This window comes from Xyrauchen texanus, chromosome 4, assembly GCF_025860055.1.
Source record: "Xyrauchen texanus isolate HMW12.3.18 chromosome 4, RBS_HiC_50CHRs, whole genome shotgun sequence".
In the NCBI taxonomy this organism is placed as follows: domain Eukaryota; kingdom Metazoa; phylum Chordata; class Actinopteri; order Cypriniformes; family Catostomidae; genus Xyrauchen; species Xyrauchen texanus.
The window spans coordinates 29003651-29015911 of NC_068279.1; the positions used below are offsets into that span (position 1 = coordinate 29003651).

A 12261-nucleotide genomic window follows, 5' to 3' on the forward strand; every position below is an offset into this window, starting at 1 on the left:
CACAAATGTTCTAATATCTTCATCAGTAGATGAAGATGTGGAATTATAAAGATCAAGACATAACTCTTTAAAGGCATTATTAATATCAATGGCCGGGGTAAATATTTCACCACTAGCAGAGGGAATGGTTGAAAAAAACTCTCTCTGCTTTATTTATCTAGCCAAAAGCTTCCCTGCTTTGTCCCCCGACTCAAAGTATGACTGTTTTGCCCTGAATAAGACAAAACTCCACTTTCTGTGACAAAATAGTATTATATCTGTATTTCAAACGTGTCAATTCTCTGAGGCCATCAGACGACATTTGGAGCTTCAGATCTGCCTCTAGACTTTTTATATTCCATTCCAACTCCACGAGTTCTCGCGCTTTGAATTTTTTGGTAAATGAGGCAAACTGTATGATCAGACCCCTAAAAAAACACTTAAGTGCCTTCCAAGCCACGCACACAGAGTATACTGGGGACCAGTTGGTCTCTATGTAAACATTTATTTTAGTCTTTAACATTTGTTGGAAATCAGGATTTTGCAAAAGGGATACATTAAAGCATCAACTATATGATTTCTTTTTCTCCATGTGGCAACATCTCTAAACTTACCAGGGCGTGATCTGAGATTAAGATATTTCCAATTGAGCAATCCACAACAGATGAAATGAGGGACTTAGATATAAAAAAATATATATATAATAAATCTTATGGACTGATGAAAAAATGTATAGTCCCTTCCAGATGGGTTCAAAAGTCGCCAGATATCTGCAAGACCAAGATATTTTTTACATCCTGTGAAGTGTCAATGCTGCTCTAGGGGGTTACACACTTTTGCTTCACTATAACCAGGGACTAAGTCCATCAAAAGTTAATGTCTCCTCCCAATATATCACGAAGGGTGCCAGAAGCTTGCAACATCCCTACAAGATGAATAGAAAAGCCATGGTCATCAACTTTAGTGGCTAATTATTTCTGCTAAAACAATAATGATTCCCCCTAATTTATATTTAATCTGTCTGAGACATTTGAATTGTAGATGCTTGCTCATCAATGTAATGACTCCCCTGCTCTCACTTGAGCCAGCACTAAAAGAAAATATGTCCACCCCATATCTTCCCAAATTTTTCAGCTTCCTGCGAGGAAAGATGTGTTTCTTGAAGAAACACTATATCACGTTTGTTACGCTTAAGAAAATAAATAACTTTCATTCTTTTTATGTTGTGCCCCAACCCTTTTCCGATGACTCCAGATAATCAATTCATTTCTCAACATCTGCCACTCTTGTATTCAACTCAGAGAAATTTGTTTCCATTGCCATAAGCGATCAACGTATTACAGTGAGATCCTCCAAGTCAGCAACAACCTTTGTCAGCATCACAGACATGTTGGACAGTTAATGCTGGAATTCTTCTCCTGCCGTGCCATCCAAATCGAGTGCCCGGTCTGCAAGCCCCTCAGAGGTTTCATCTTGAGCACATAAGTATCTTTTAATGTCTCCAGCCCGAGGATTTCGACTTCTTTGCCATGTTTACCTCAAAGAACAAATATATAACTGGGTGTATCAAATATCACCGGATTATAACATAAAAATAAAAAATAGCAAAGTGCGCAGAGCTCGTCGCTCATATGTCTGCTCCTCGCATGGCATCACGTGACCCCCCTACATTTCCCATTCTTAAAACTTTGTGATCCTAACTGTCACGAACTGTGAAAAACTGGTGGCCCTTATGGAATTTGTTTTCTTTTATTCACCAAAGTGGCATTCAACTGATCACAATGTATAGTCAGGACATTAATAATGTGAAAAAGAATTACAATTAGAAAAAAAATTCAGAACTTCTTAAACTACTTCCAAGAGTTCTCCTCAAAAAATCCTCCATGTGCAAGAATGACAGCTTTGCAGATCCTTGGCATTCTAGCTGTCAGTTCTAGCGCTTCCTGTAGCACTTGCCATAGATGTGACTGTCTTGTCGGGCACTTCTCATGCACCTTACAATCTAGCTGATCCCACAAAAGCTCAATGGGGTTAAGATCCATAACACTCTTTTCTGATTTTCTGTTGTCCAATGTCGGTGTTTCTTTGCCCACTCGAACCTTTTATTTTTGTTTCAAAAGTGGCTTTTTTTATTTGCAATTCTTCCCATAAGGCCTGCACCCCTGAGTCTTCTCTTTACTGCTGTACATGAAACTGGTGTTGAGCATGTAGAATTTAATGAAGCTGTCAACTAAGGACATGTGAGGCAATGTTGGCAAAATTGTGATGCCTTCAGTTTGTAAATTTAAGCTTGTGATCCTTGGGACTTTCCAGCTAGACAAGAACACCAAGGATACATCAAAGGTGTCCAAAATCTGGTTCAGGGATGGGTCGTGGAATGTCCTTGAATGGCCCTTTCAGTCCATCATTAAAATCACATTGAAAAACATTGTTGGGATTTCAAGGAAGCAGTGGCAGCATAGAATCCAAAGAATGTCAAAGCACTGGAAGCTTTTGCTCATGTGAATTATAAAAATTACAATAAATGTGTCCGAAGCCTGAGAATACTTACCTGAAACATTTATTTGATGTTATTAAGGGTAAAGGATGCTCCACAAATTTGGGGGTTGAATATTTTTGACATGACATTTGTGGAGAGAATTATTTTTTTCATTTTTAAATTTGGGTAAACTGAACTCTGTTCGTAAAATGACTCAAATGCGTATTTTAAAAAAAATAGTTTTACTGTTTACCGAGGTTTTAGTTGATGTGTTTTAATTCTCATCACCAGAACATTTTGCTGGTCGGGGGGTTGAATAATTTGTTTGCAACTGTATATAAAAGGATTATTGCCCATTTTTCAGAGCTCATTCCACCTTAATATTTTATAGTAACACTTTTTAAATCGTATTTAGTAACTGTTTTCTTACATAAAGCACAGAAAACATCCAGATATCTTAAATTGATTGGCATTCTTTTATTTAATTACTCTTTTCTTGTTCACTCCATACCACAACTTTTCATGGGGTTCAATAATCTGCCTGAAAAGCCAATATACACAGAAATATTCACAGTGATGGAAAGGCATGATATTTACATGATAGTAAACTAAAAGCATGTGTTTGTGTCAAGGTAGTAAGAAAAGAAAATCTAGAAGACACCTGTCACCATAAATTAACTTCATTTGCTTGTACCTTAAAATATTAGTTTTTCCTCAAAGTTTATAAACATTATAAAATATTACGGCAATATCCGAATCTATAAATCATGTACCTGGTACAAAATAACAATACAATAAAGCCAGTAAATATCTTTCAAATATCTTAAAACAATGAAAAAGATAGACAAGACAGATATTAACAAATAGACAAACAAATTGAAGGAAATGTAATATAATAAATGGTAATAAAAACTAGTATAGGTACAGTATAATACATCTTCATGTAGTTGCTTACAAACAGCTTCATTCAAAAACACTATGCCCAAACAGAATTGAGTATTCACCACCAGAGGACAACATCACATCACCATTGTCATCTATGGTACAAAATGACGTACAATTGTCAATTGTCTGACAGTGAGCTGTCCTTCTAAAAATATTTCCTTCACTGTGTAGAAAACGGCATGACGACTGTAACACTGACATCAATATGGAGACACTGTCCTTCCTTCAACAGTCAACAAACGTCTACAGCAAAGCCATGACAATATGAAGAAAAAAAAAAAGGATAAAGAGAGTTTTATGCTGGTGAGTTTTCACAAAACTGGTTCCATAATAAAAGGAATAGACAACTATATTCACAAAAGCATCCAGTGCATTCAGGAACCCTTGGCAGGTTTATTACACAAAAGTCAAATGTCACTCGCAGAGGTTACTCACATTTCATACGCATAAAACAACTGACTAACACAATATCAAAAAAGTGACAACATAAATATATACTTAAATTAATGCTTTAGGTACAATAAAAATATACAGTACTGGAACCCAGTACACAATGCTGGTTTAAACATTTTTCCTTCAACCTGTTCTAATTGAGTTTGCCAACCAGCGGCATACTCTGAGTCAATAGAGAAGTATGACACAATGTTTGTGGACTGTTTGCATTAACAACGTCTGGATTACTTTCAAACAGCGTTGATTGGAATTGGTTTGCAGTCAAGGGACAACCCCCAATTCATTTTCTCTTCTGCTCAAAACAACTCTTCATTTTAAAGAGGGAAAAACGAGTAGAAAATTCTACACAAAGTGATGACAAAGCCTGAAATATCCAGTATGAAAAAGATGCTGCTCTTTCCAACATAAAAATGCATCATTCAGCAAAATATGGATTGTCATCTCCCTTGAAAAATAGGGATACTTCTCACTTTTGGATGGGGCAAAAGTGGGACACAGCTTGCTTGTCAGAAGGTTCACTTGTTTCACAGGATTATGTCCGGTTCAGCAAAGTTGACCTACAAAGGGAAAGAGTTGTCAAATGAGTAGAAATTAGGCAAATAAAATATACAAATAATCTTTCCTCCTATGTTTTGTGCTTATTTTCTATTACAAGTTTAAATGTAAAAGCCTGCCTATTGACTGATATTTTTTACTCTTCATTTAGGTAAAGTAAAAAAATAAAAAAGTAATCCATGGGGGAGGACTGCTTGGACTAGGGATGTGCAAAACTCTGTACCTTCAAAATCAACTCTCAGTCTACTAATATGTCTTAAGCAAGCCCTGAACAAAAAAAAAAATAAAAAAAATCGAACACCAACCAAACTCATTAATTGACTAGTCGACCATCACAACCTATTAATGATGCACCGAAATGAAAATTCTTGTCTGAATCCAAAAATTCATTTTCAAAAGATATTCTGCCCATACAAAAATCGCATTTTATGCATATTTTAAGCCATTTTTGGCAAAAAATATTCAGTGGCCGAAATTTGGGTGCACCCCTACAACCCATGTATCCTTATTCCAGCATTGTATACTTAATTAATCATGCCCAAACTGGTTTCAGAAGAGCAATAAAAGGCAACTTTTCCCAATGAATATTCTTCCTATACAGTGGAATTGTGTTTTCCTGGTAGTCTGCCTTGTTTCGTGGACTGTGGAGGTTTACTATCCTCTGGCTGAGTGTCATGATAGTACTGAGCATGGTTGAGCACGATCTGCTGATGCACACAGAATCTGGTGCTGTGACAGATCCTGTCGCAGTGGAAAGAAAAAAACAAAAAGGCCCACTGATAGCCTCCGCAATCTGTGACAAAGCAACAGCCAAGAGGTCTCACCCCTTTCCAAGCACATGTGTATCTATCAGTAAAATGTATCTTTGGCAAACATTCTTGGAGGATGCTTTTTTCCTTTAATAATTTTTTTTTTTAGATAAACGTAAGACCAAAAATACAACATATGTCCCTTCATACTGTAGGAAGTATAAGCAATGCTACTAAATACTAAAACACTGATGTATTATAGGTGAGGTGAGTAGTTCAATATAGTACAATCATCTGTAAACTTTACTTTTCTCTCACGCTGTGTAGGTTCACTCATGCATTTAGCACATGAATTAGTTCTCTCATGCTGATAACATGCCCGATACATAAAAAACCTAAAATGCACTATAACCTACAGATTTTCACCTCTGACACATCGGTTTGATACTGAAATCAAGGTTTGATGTTACACAATCACTAAACAGCAAAGTGTAACACCCTGCCTACACCGGATGCGAGCGTTGCATCAAAAGCAAAGAAAATCTATCAATCAATTAAGCGGTCTACACTGGATGTGTAGCACCGCATCGCGTTGTGCCAACAGTAAACAGATGCCCTGTTCCATTTTGCGCTTCACACCAACAAGACAAAACAGTTTCGAATGTTCGCATTCAGTGTAGACAGCCTCAAGACACTTCGTCAACAGACAGGGTTTAATGTATTTGATTGCTCGCTCCCTTTATCTGTTGCTGGTTAGATTGAGTGACGCGGGGGGCGTGCTTGTTCATTTATTGACATTTAACAGAGGTTTGCTTATGGCAAAGACAAAACGTTTTGCGTAATGGAAACGCATGCTTTGAAATCATTCATTCGTTTTGCACGCTCACTGAATTGCTAAGCACAATTTAATCTAAATAATGGAGTGCACCATTTATCTGTTGCTTTCGGTTTGATTGATTGATGCTCATTCATTCAGTGAAGTTTTACGGAGACTCACTTTTGGTAAAGAAAAACGAAATGGAAATAAGTGCCTTGAATTCATAACATGTATAGATTATAAAACAGAAAATAACAGTAAAATGTGAGTGATGCTCTGGAGAGAAACTCACGCCATGCCACCTACATCAAACAGCTCAAGCACTGTCAAACATACCTAATGAAGCACAGCCACCTCTCCACATTAAACTGTATGCTTTTATGATCTTCTTTGAAGTGTTTATAAAATGCTCTCATGCATTATCGATTAGTTGTTGCAGCACTAGTGTCTTGTGTTCAGGACACCTGTTTGAAAGCAGGTCATTTATGAAAAATTCTGTTTGGTAACACTAATGCCGCTTTGCAAAACTCAAAGCCTAAAAAATAAATCTTGTTCAATCCTTTGTTCTTATTAAATGTTTTAGTTAGCAAATCAACGGGCAAGTTGAGGAGCAACATTAAAAACTTGAATGGTTATGGTTCAATAACAGGCAGTATCAGGCACATTCTATCAACCAGTGTCACTACTCTTCAGACAAGTCAAAAATAGTCTGTCTCAACATTTGCTAAGAGAACTGTCAATCAACAGTCTGTCTGAAAGGCCCTGATGAATGATATCATACACACCTGAGAGATTTCCATCTGTCTTTCTCAATGTTGTTCTCTGGTCCTTCACTCTCATATGATGCCAGATACAAAGCTGTTGAGAGATGATCAAGATGAGATGGGTGTGACAGCATCCGAAAAACAAAAAACACCTGTTTTCTTTCATGAGAAATGCTCTGAAGTCATGTACTCATCTTTAACTTGGCTATTTGGCATTACAGCATTTTTCACTTGAGTTAATCATGACAAATGTGACTGTCTTTGTGTCTGGCATCTTGTACGCCTATTGCGCAACTATCTTTAGAACAGGTTTATGACACAAGCAAAACAAAGCTTGGCAGAAAATGAGTAAGCAGAAAACCTCTAGATCAAGCCTTAAATGGAGAATGTGGATGTGAGATTCATGTTTTATCAGCAGTAGAATACACAGTCTGGTTTGGAACATCATCCATGTGAATAAATGTTAAAAACTAAAATATCTGGGTGAACTATGACTTTAATAATCTGGTTTAATAACCACAGAGTGCATCATACTGTAACATTCGTACCATCTTCACTGAAGATTGGTGCAGTGAGGAGATACTGCAGAATCTTGCGGTCTCTCTCAAAAGGACACTCCACCTCCTTCCATGTCATAAACTCAGTCACTTGCTTAGCCAGCTCCCAGAATTTCTGCATCACAGTCAAGATCATTCTGTTAGCAATAATTTCTTAATAACTTTGCACATGATTACCTATCACATTAAACTCACTGAATTGATGCCCTTGAAACTTCTTCATTTTAAGAGTTGCATACGTCAATAAACTAAAAAGGGATCTTTCAGTTGCTATGAAACAGTGATTTCTCAACCAGCCATTGTTATTCAGTAGATGTCACGGCAGTTGTTTCCATGCATCATCTCAACTTGCCTGTATGCCAAGCAAAACAGAAGAAATTACCTCAAAATTTACATGTCCGTTGGGTAGCCTGTTGGCACATCCTTCATTGAGAAAGTAAATGTCTTTAATCAAGAGGCTGAAGAAAGGAATGACAATCTGAAAAACAAAAAAAAAGAGAAACTTTCTATTACAAAACAGTTAGACCCAACCAAAAACCTATAGCAAAAGCTCTGTAGTCTGTAAAGTAGAATGCTTTTGCATTTAGGTAGCCTTATTTGAGGCCATCAAAGGGTTACCATCACAGCAAGAAAGCATTAGGCCTCTAAAAGCCTACAGGACAAAGCACAACTGGATCAACCACATTTAAATGCAACGACAATGATTAATGTCATGAGTTATTGGCATTTTCTTGAGGAAATAATCTCAACTCACATGCATAAGCAAGTTCTTCAACACGAAATGCTGACAAACGAAGGTGGCTCTAAACATAAAGTCAGAAGTTTACATACACTTAAGTTGAAGTCATTGAAAAAATTTTTTTAACCAGGTCACCGATTTCCTATTAGCAAACTTTTAGCAAGTCATTTAGGACATCTACTTTGTGCACAAGTAATTTTTCCAACAATTGTTTACAGCCAGATTGTTTCACTTTTAATTGACTATTACACAATTCCAGTGGGTCAAAAGTTTACATACACCAAGTTAATTGTGCCTTTAAGCAGCCTGTAAAATTCCAGAAATTTATGTCAAGCCTATAGACAATTAGCTTCTGATAGGTGTACTGAATTGGAGGTGTCACTGTGGAAGTATTTCAATGCCAACCTTCAAACTCAGTGCCTCTTTGTTTGACATCATGGGAAAAATCAGCAAAGATCTCAGAAAAAAAATAATTGTGGACCTCCACAAGTCTGGGTCATCCTTGGAAGCAATTTCCAAACACCTGAAGGAACCACATTCATCTGTACAAATAATACTACACAAGTATAAACACCATGGGACCACACAGCCATCATACCACTCAGGAAGGAGACACATGGTCTCATAGAGCTGAAAGCATTACGGTGCGAAAAGCGCAAATCAATCTCAGAACAACAGCAAAGGGCCTTGCGAAGATGATGGAGGAAACAACAGGAAGACAAGTATCTATATCCACAGTAAAACAAGTCCTATATCAACATATAACATGAAAGGCTGCTCAGCAAGGAAGAAGCCACTGCTCCAAAACCACCATAAAAAAGAGACTTCAGTTTGCAAGTGCACATGAGGACAAAGAGCTTGTCCTCAGAAATGTCCTCTGGGCTGATGAAACAAATTGGCCATATTGACCATGTTATGTTTTAAGGAAAAAAGGTGAGGCAAGCTGAAGAACACCATCCCAACCATAAAGCATGGGGGTGGCAGCATTATGTTGTGGGGGTGCTTTGCTGCAGGTGGGACTTGTGCACCTCACAAAATAGATGGCATCATGAGGAAGGAAATTATATGGACATATCGAAGCAACATCTCAAGACATCAGCCATAAAGTTAAAGGGGTCATGACATGAGAAACCAAATTTGCCTTGATCTTTTGGTATATAAGAGGTCTTTGTATCATTAAAACGTCCTGCAAGTTTAATATTTTAAGACGTCCTCCCCATTCTAAACGAATCATTTATTTAATCAAGCTCAAAATACAGCTCGTTCTGGATTCATGGTTAGAAGTGACGTGTCGGTTAGAAGTGACGTAACAGCGTTTGCATATGACCGCCTCCAGCACAAGATAACTACGATTTAAGCGCAAGACAACTACGCTCATTTCAGTATCGCCGTGCGCCTCACAAGTGTTCAGTCGATGGACAGCGAGCTCTGACAGAGACTACTTGTGCACAGGAAAATTACGATGCCACACAGATGTGCTGTTCCTGGCTGTGGTCAAACAAAACCTCTGAATAAGCTGCCGAAAGATCCAGACGTCAGGGAAAAATGGATGCAGTTTATTTTTTGCGGACGTCCCAGTCACGGCAGTGTTAACTTAAGCGTTTGTTCTGTACATTTTAAGGATGACTGTTTTGAGAACAAATCTCAATATGATGCTGGCTTTTCCAGAAAACTGTTGCTCAAAGATAAGTCCGTGCCGACTATTCTGGGAACAACGACGACGCAAACTGTAAGTAATCTATTTTAAACTTTAAACTACTTTTTAAAGCGCAATTTCATTCATTATGAATAATCACAGTGTTTTTACTTAGTTTACTTGCATATTGTTCTGGCTGGGGCGTCAATAATTGATACATAGGCACTGACGTTAGCCAATCATAACAGTGGGCGTTAACACTGAAGTCTTAAATGGAAACGCCCCAAAACAGACTGTTTGAATCAGAGGATGAGAAACAGGGTGGGAAAAGGTCATAAATCACTAGATTTTAAAAGTTTTTCTTAAAAAAATATATATTAATACTATAATTGCACCTAAGGGAACATAATAATACAATAAAAAAAACCATGTCATGACCCCTTTAAAGCAAAATGGGTCTCCCAAATGGACAATGACCCCAGCATACCTCCAAAGTTGTGGCAAAATGGCTTAAGGACAACAAAGTCAAGGTATTGGAGAGGCCATCACAAAGCCCTGACTTCAATCTTATAGAAAATTTGTGGGCAGAACTGAAAAGGCGTGTGCGACCATAGAGGCCAACAAACCTGACTGCATTACACCAGTTCTGTCTGGAGGAATGGGACAACATTCCAGCAACTTATTGTGAGAAGCTTGTGGAAGGCTACCCAAGACTTTGACCAAAGTTAAACAATTTAAAGACAATGCTACGAAATACTAACAAAGTGTATGTAAACTTCTGACTCACTGGGAATGTGATGAAAATTCTCTCTACTATTATTCTGACATTTCACATATGTAGTGATCCTAACTGACCTAAAACAGGGAATGTTTTCTATGATTAAATGTATTTGGCTAAAGTGTATGTACATTTCTGACTCCAACTGTACATATATAATATTTATATTTTATTTAGCATATTTTGTAAAACAGATTTCCAAATTTTTTCACTTTCACACATTATTTCAATGCTCTGATTAAACCCACGAGCCCTTATTCGTCATAAAGCAAAACTTTCGAGATTTCGTTTCATCATTTAATCACTCCATTGAAACAGAGTATGTGTGCGTCTCCTCCTCTGTAACACTGTGTGTCATTAATACAGCATGTATGAACCAGGAACATTTGCCATTTCATGATCTTTTGAAACCTGGAGCGCTTTTCATTCACTATCAAAGTTTATACTAGTTCGTATATACTTTCGCAGGAGTTTGTCACGAGCCTTTGCTGACAGCGCGTGCATCAGATCGCTTCACGCGCTCTTTAGGACAGGAGCTTTTTGACTTTCACAGTGCGGCTCAGAGACGCTCGGACACGAATTGCGCAGTTCATGCAATTTACATATGTACACATTATAAATGTTATTGGATTTTTAATGCCCAATAATTGTAGTTGTCTTAAATAAACGTGATCAGACGGTTATTTAATAATCACAACAGGCCTAGGGAACATGATGTCTCACCACCCAAATGCACACAGCTAAGATCTCCTTCCTGTTCCTAACCTAAAGTAGTGTCTGGTCTCTTTGGCTTAAAGTTATGTAATTGCAAGTTTGGAGGACAGCGCGCTATGCAAAATGTCAAATGGGACATTCTCTTCCTCTGTGTAATATGCTCTGTTCTCTTGTGCAAAAACATGGCAGCTAGTCTGCTAACAAAACGTTCTGAAGATCGTCAGTGTTTTATGTAAGCAAACAGACCCAACAAGAACAATCTCTGAATATTGAGACTGACTACAGAAATCTCAACATTGTGGATGTCTTGGTAAAAATGTAAACCTGTTAGAAGTTGTCATAATTTTGGATGTGGTGTCTGTTGTTAAGTTTTGTAAGGCATGTTTTGCATCTTGGAAAGGTCAGTGTAAATACAAGGCTTCTGGTCTGGGGTGATAACATGGTCCACAAGAGGCAGCATTTAGATTTAGACTTTCTCACAGTTCAAATAATTTTACAGCTACTTTAAATCACTAATCTCTGCCATCTTCTCACTTTTATGTAACAAATCAGATTGGATAAATTTCAATAATTGTCCTCATTATGTCATTTCCAATTTGTGGTCAGTCCACATCAAAAAGTGTTTTGGTATGCATTCAAACCCAAACAGTGTTACGAAACCAACATTTCTACAATTTGCGTGAGAAAACTCCTAAACTAAGAGAATTAAGAGCAGAAATTATGTGAATTTACCTTCTCTCTGCTACTATGAGCAGTTATGGATCTTTGCGTGGCTCCTCGCAGTGCTGTTCTGTAGTTGTAGAAATTGCTAGAAGGATCCATCTGGTGCTGTGAAGAGACAAGAAAAAAAATAAAAAAGGTTTATGCACCAACTTCAGGACTTGGACTGAACAGTGTAAATATTTAAATGAACTGAAGTTTCTTATGATCACAAAATCTAGGATATTCGGCATGGTTGTTTCAGTTAACTACTGATTTAACCAAAGGCAGCATGAGTCACTCTTGCTACTATTCACCATTGGACATTCCATTCCACGAGAACAGATTAAGATGAACCATTTCATGTACTTTTAAACATCATGAAACTTTCTGCAGG

The 12261-nt window shown here is 37.5% G+C and overlaps 1 protein-coding gene across 1 annotated transcript in view; it reads right to left on the reverse strand.

Annotated features, from left to right (window-relative positions):
* Window positions 1-2925: 2925 nt before the first annotated feature.
* rasgef1ba (RasGEF domain family, member 1Ba) overlaps window positions 2926-12261 on the reverse strand; it is a 30485-nt gene continuing 21149 nt past the window's right edge. Inside the window, exons 10-14 of the mRNA XM_052113808.1 lie at window positions 11898-11993; window positions 7681-7776; window positions 7290-7413; window positions 6763-6835; window positions 2926-4413 (exon numbers count right to left, since the gene is read on the reverse strand). Coding sequence (XP_051969768.1) covers window positions 4389-4413; window positions 6763-6835; window positions 7290-7413; window positions 7681-7776; window positions 11898-11993 — 414 coding nt within the window. The 3' untranslated portion in view covers window positions 2926-4388. The remainder of the gene's footprint in view (window positions 4414-6762; window positions 6836-7289; window positions 7414-7680; window positions 7777-11897; window positions 11994-12261) is intronic.